Source organism: Wasmannia auropunctata, unplaced genomic scaffold, assembly GCF_000956235.1.
Source record: "Wasmannia auropunctata unplaced genomic scaffold, wasmannia.A_1.0 LD336074.1, whole genome shotgun sequence".
NCBI lineage: Eukaryota > Metazoa > Arthropoda > Insecta > Hymenoptera > Formicidae > Wasmannia > Wasmannia auropunctata.
Genome location: NW_012026816.1, coordinates 4,138,456 through 4,141,206, shown reverse-complemented (window position 1 = coordinate 4,141,206; position 2,751 = coordinate 4,138,456). Strand labels below are relative to the sequence as shown.

At 36.8% G+C, this 2,751-nt stretch overlaps 1 protein-coding gene across 1 annotated transcript; it reads left to right on the top strand.

Moving 5' to 3' along the window:
- The first annotated feature begins 1,290 nt into the window (after positions 1-1,290).
- Positions 1,291-2,463, top strand: LOC105449705. Its single transcript, XM_011689084.1, has 2 exons — positions 1,291-2,348; positions 2,424-2,463. Exon 1 carries the CDS (start codon positions 1,721-1,723, stop codon positions 2,201-2,203), a length of 483 nt encoding a protein of 160 aa, XP_011687386.1. The 5' UTR covers positions 1,291-1,720; the 3' UTR covers positions 2,204-2,348; positions 2,424-2,463.
- Positions 2,464-2,751: the final 288 nt, after the last annotated feature.

Here is a 2,751-nt window from a genome sequence, read left to right as displayed (position 1 = left end):
TAAATAACTCGGTGAAAAAATATCGTACAACGCTCAACAAAAAAGCAAATTAAAGGTAAAGATTCACTCTTTCGAAAGCTGTAAACTCCATTTGCATGCGATTTTTAATTCGCGCCATGGAACTTGTCAAAGTTCGTAAAAAATTTTGAGATTCGTCGGATCTCCTTTTCTATCCATGTAATTCCATAAAAGATTAGTAGGAACGTTTTCTAAACGTTACCTACCTATTTAGAAAGTAGAGATTTCAAGCTGTAAAATGCTATTTTGATCATCTTGATACGATCATTTTTGACGAAGTTACACTCTCTTGAATTTTGCCTATTTTTGGAGGGTAGAGTAAGTGATGCTTTAATTTTGTTAAGAAGTGTATAATTATTGTTTGGATAATTTTTTTATAAAAATGTAAAAAACATTAAAAAAAATGTTTGCATACATTTAGTATTAGACCCTAATCACTTCTTAATCCAATACAGTTTTACATTATGTTGTACTTATTATTTGTATTTATTGTTATTTGGATTATCAATCATGTTATTTTGTATGTTAACATTTATAAAAAAATAGATATTTATCTTTTTTATAACTTTTTAATTGATCTGATCTATCATGGATATGTACTCATTAACATCAAGTAATCATGGATCATCACAAAGTGTCTGCAGTTCCCGATCACAGAAGTTAAGCAGCGTTGAGGGCAGTAGTGGTTTGGATGAGTGACCGTTAGATTTGAATATTAATTTCAGAGAAATAATCCCCTTGCAAACACCGTAAATTGTTTTTTTTAATGTTTTATAATGGTTTTTATTGTAATTTTATAAACGTTTGTTTAATCGTTATTTTTTATTTTTTATATCCTATGGACACGTCAGTAATTTTGTTATACCACAAGATGTCCTTGGGACATTCCTGGATGAAAATAGGACCTCCTGAGGATGTCCTCAGTACCCGTCCTGGACGTCCTGTGGACGTCTTCAGGACTTCCTGAGGACACGATGAGGCGCTCATTTGCTATACCACCGCCGTTCTCAGGACGTCCCTGGATGAAAATAGGACATCCTGAGAACGTCCTCAAATCCCGTCCTGGACGCCTTGGGGACGTCCTTAGGACGTCCTTGTGCTGTTTGGGACATCTTTATGTCGCGATAATGTTGTGAGGACAAAGCATCTAGATACTTACCACAACATATTAACGTTGTCACATCTCCATGCAGCGGTAATACTATTGTTACGCCCGGGGCGGTGAATATCGCGTTCACGCACTCGCTCGCGTAACGTTCGCGCTTCCGCACTCGCGCTCGCGCACGCGCACCGGAAGACCGCGGGGAAATAAAAAGGAACACCAAATTAAGAACACAAGGAACACTCTCTTTATTATAACTAAGAACAGAGAACGTGGCGAATAAACAGAGCAGAGCAAGACACGTCCGCACGGCACGACGGCTTGTCTCAAAATCTAATATGTCGTCCGTTTGACAGACGACAACGCGTCGTCAGGGAAACATCCGACAGCTGGACCGGTTCGCTGGTACATCGAACGACGCGGGCGTAGACACGGGCGTAACACTATGATAACACATATGTATAACCAGACGCGGGGTCGCGAAAGGGATATCCATTGAGTTTAATTTTCGATAAAATTAAATATAGAATAAAGAGTCTAATTTCCACTAAACTGAACGATGGTTACACTGTTAAAACGAGTGAGGATGATAGGAGGGTCATGGCTTTCCCTTACATTAAAAATGCGTCAGAAATTGTTGCCTCAGCTACAAATAAGAAGGAGTTTTTAGTTGGGTTCGGATGTCTCAATAAGCTGTATAAACTTATAAAGAGACATAAAGACAAGATCTCTACTGATTCTGGTAATAATGCAGTGTATAGAATTAATTGTAACGATTGCGACGCCACATATGTGGGACAGACTAAGAGGAAGTTGAAAACGAGAATATTGGAACATAGGAGAAATATTCTTTTGGACGATTCGAAGCACTCGGTAGTTACGAATCACATATTAGAATCGAGTCATACGTTAGATTGGGAACATGCGACAATTCTCGATTCAGAACCTAATTATCACAAACGTTTTGTTTCCGAAATGATTTATATCGAAGCGCAAAAAAATAGTCTTAATTCTAACAAGGATACCGAGATGCTAGATGAGTCATATTTTAGTTTGTTGGACAGAATTGTAGAGGAATTTTAATGTTTGTCTCCACGACATTTACATCATATAAACAATCCATCGATTTGACCTACAATATCTGTACATTTGACGCTCTTTTTTTAGTCCGCAATAGATCCTCGGAAACATAACATCTTGTGGAAAGCTTATATTGTACACCGTTACCGTAAGTGTTAAAAAATCGCAGTCTCAATTATCGTGAATTTATGTAACGCGTATCAATTGTGTTCGATCCTCATAGAATCAGCTGGTGAAGCATCGTTGATATGATGAAGAGACATATTAAATATCTTATACGGAATTACATTTGGCTGGAAGAAGAGGACAATAAGATCTGTTCGACATTTATCTAAATTTCCGTATGCGTGGATTCGTTTTAATTTGTAATATCATATAATAGCGATTGAGAAAGGCTAAGTAAGCCGAAACTAGTCTCGCGTTTTTTAATTTTAATTTTGTTTAAATGACTTATTAAAAAATTTTATTAATTGACACCCTTTGTTTTATGCTCGTCTTTGGCCTATTGTCCTGTCTTTTTTATTGTTTATATATAACGAACTGGTAATTTA

Bases quoted from the DNA above. Each gene is read 5' to 3' on its own strand.
- LOC105449705 (XM_011689084.1), top strand. From the start codon at position 1,721: ATGGCTTTCCCTTACATTAAAAATGCGTCAGAAATTGTTGCCTCAGCT.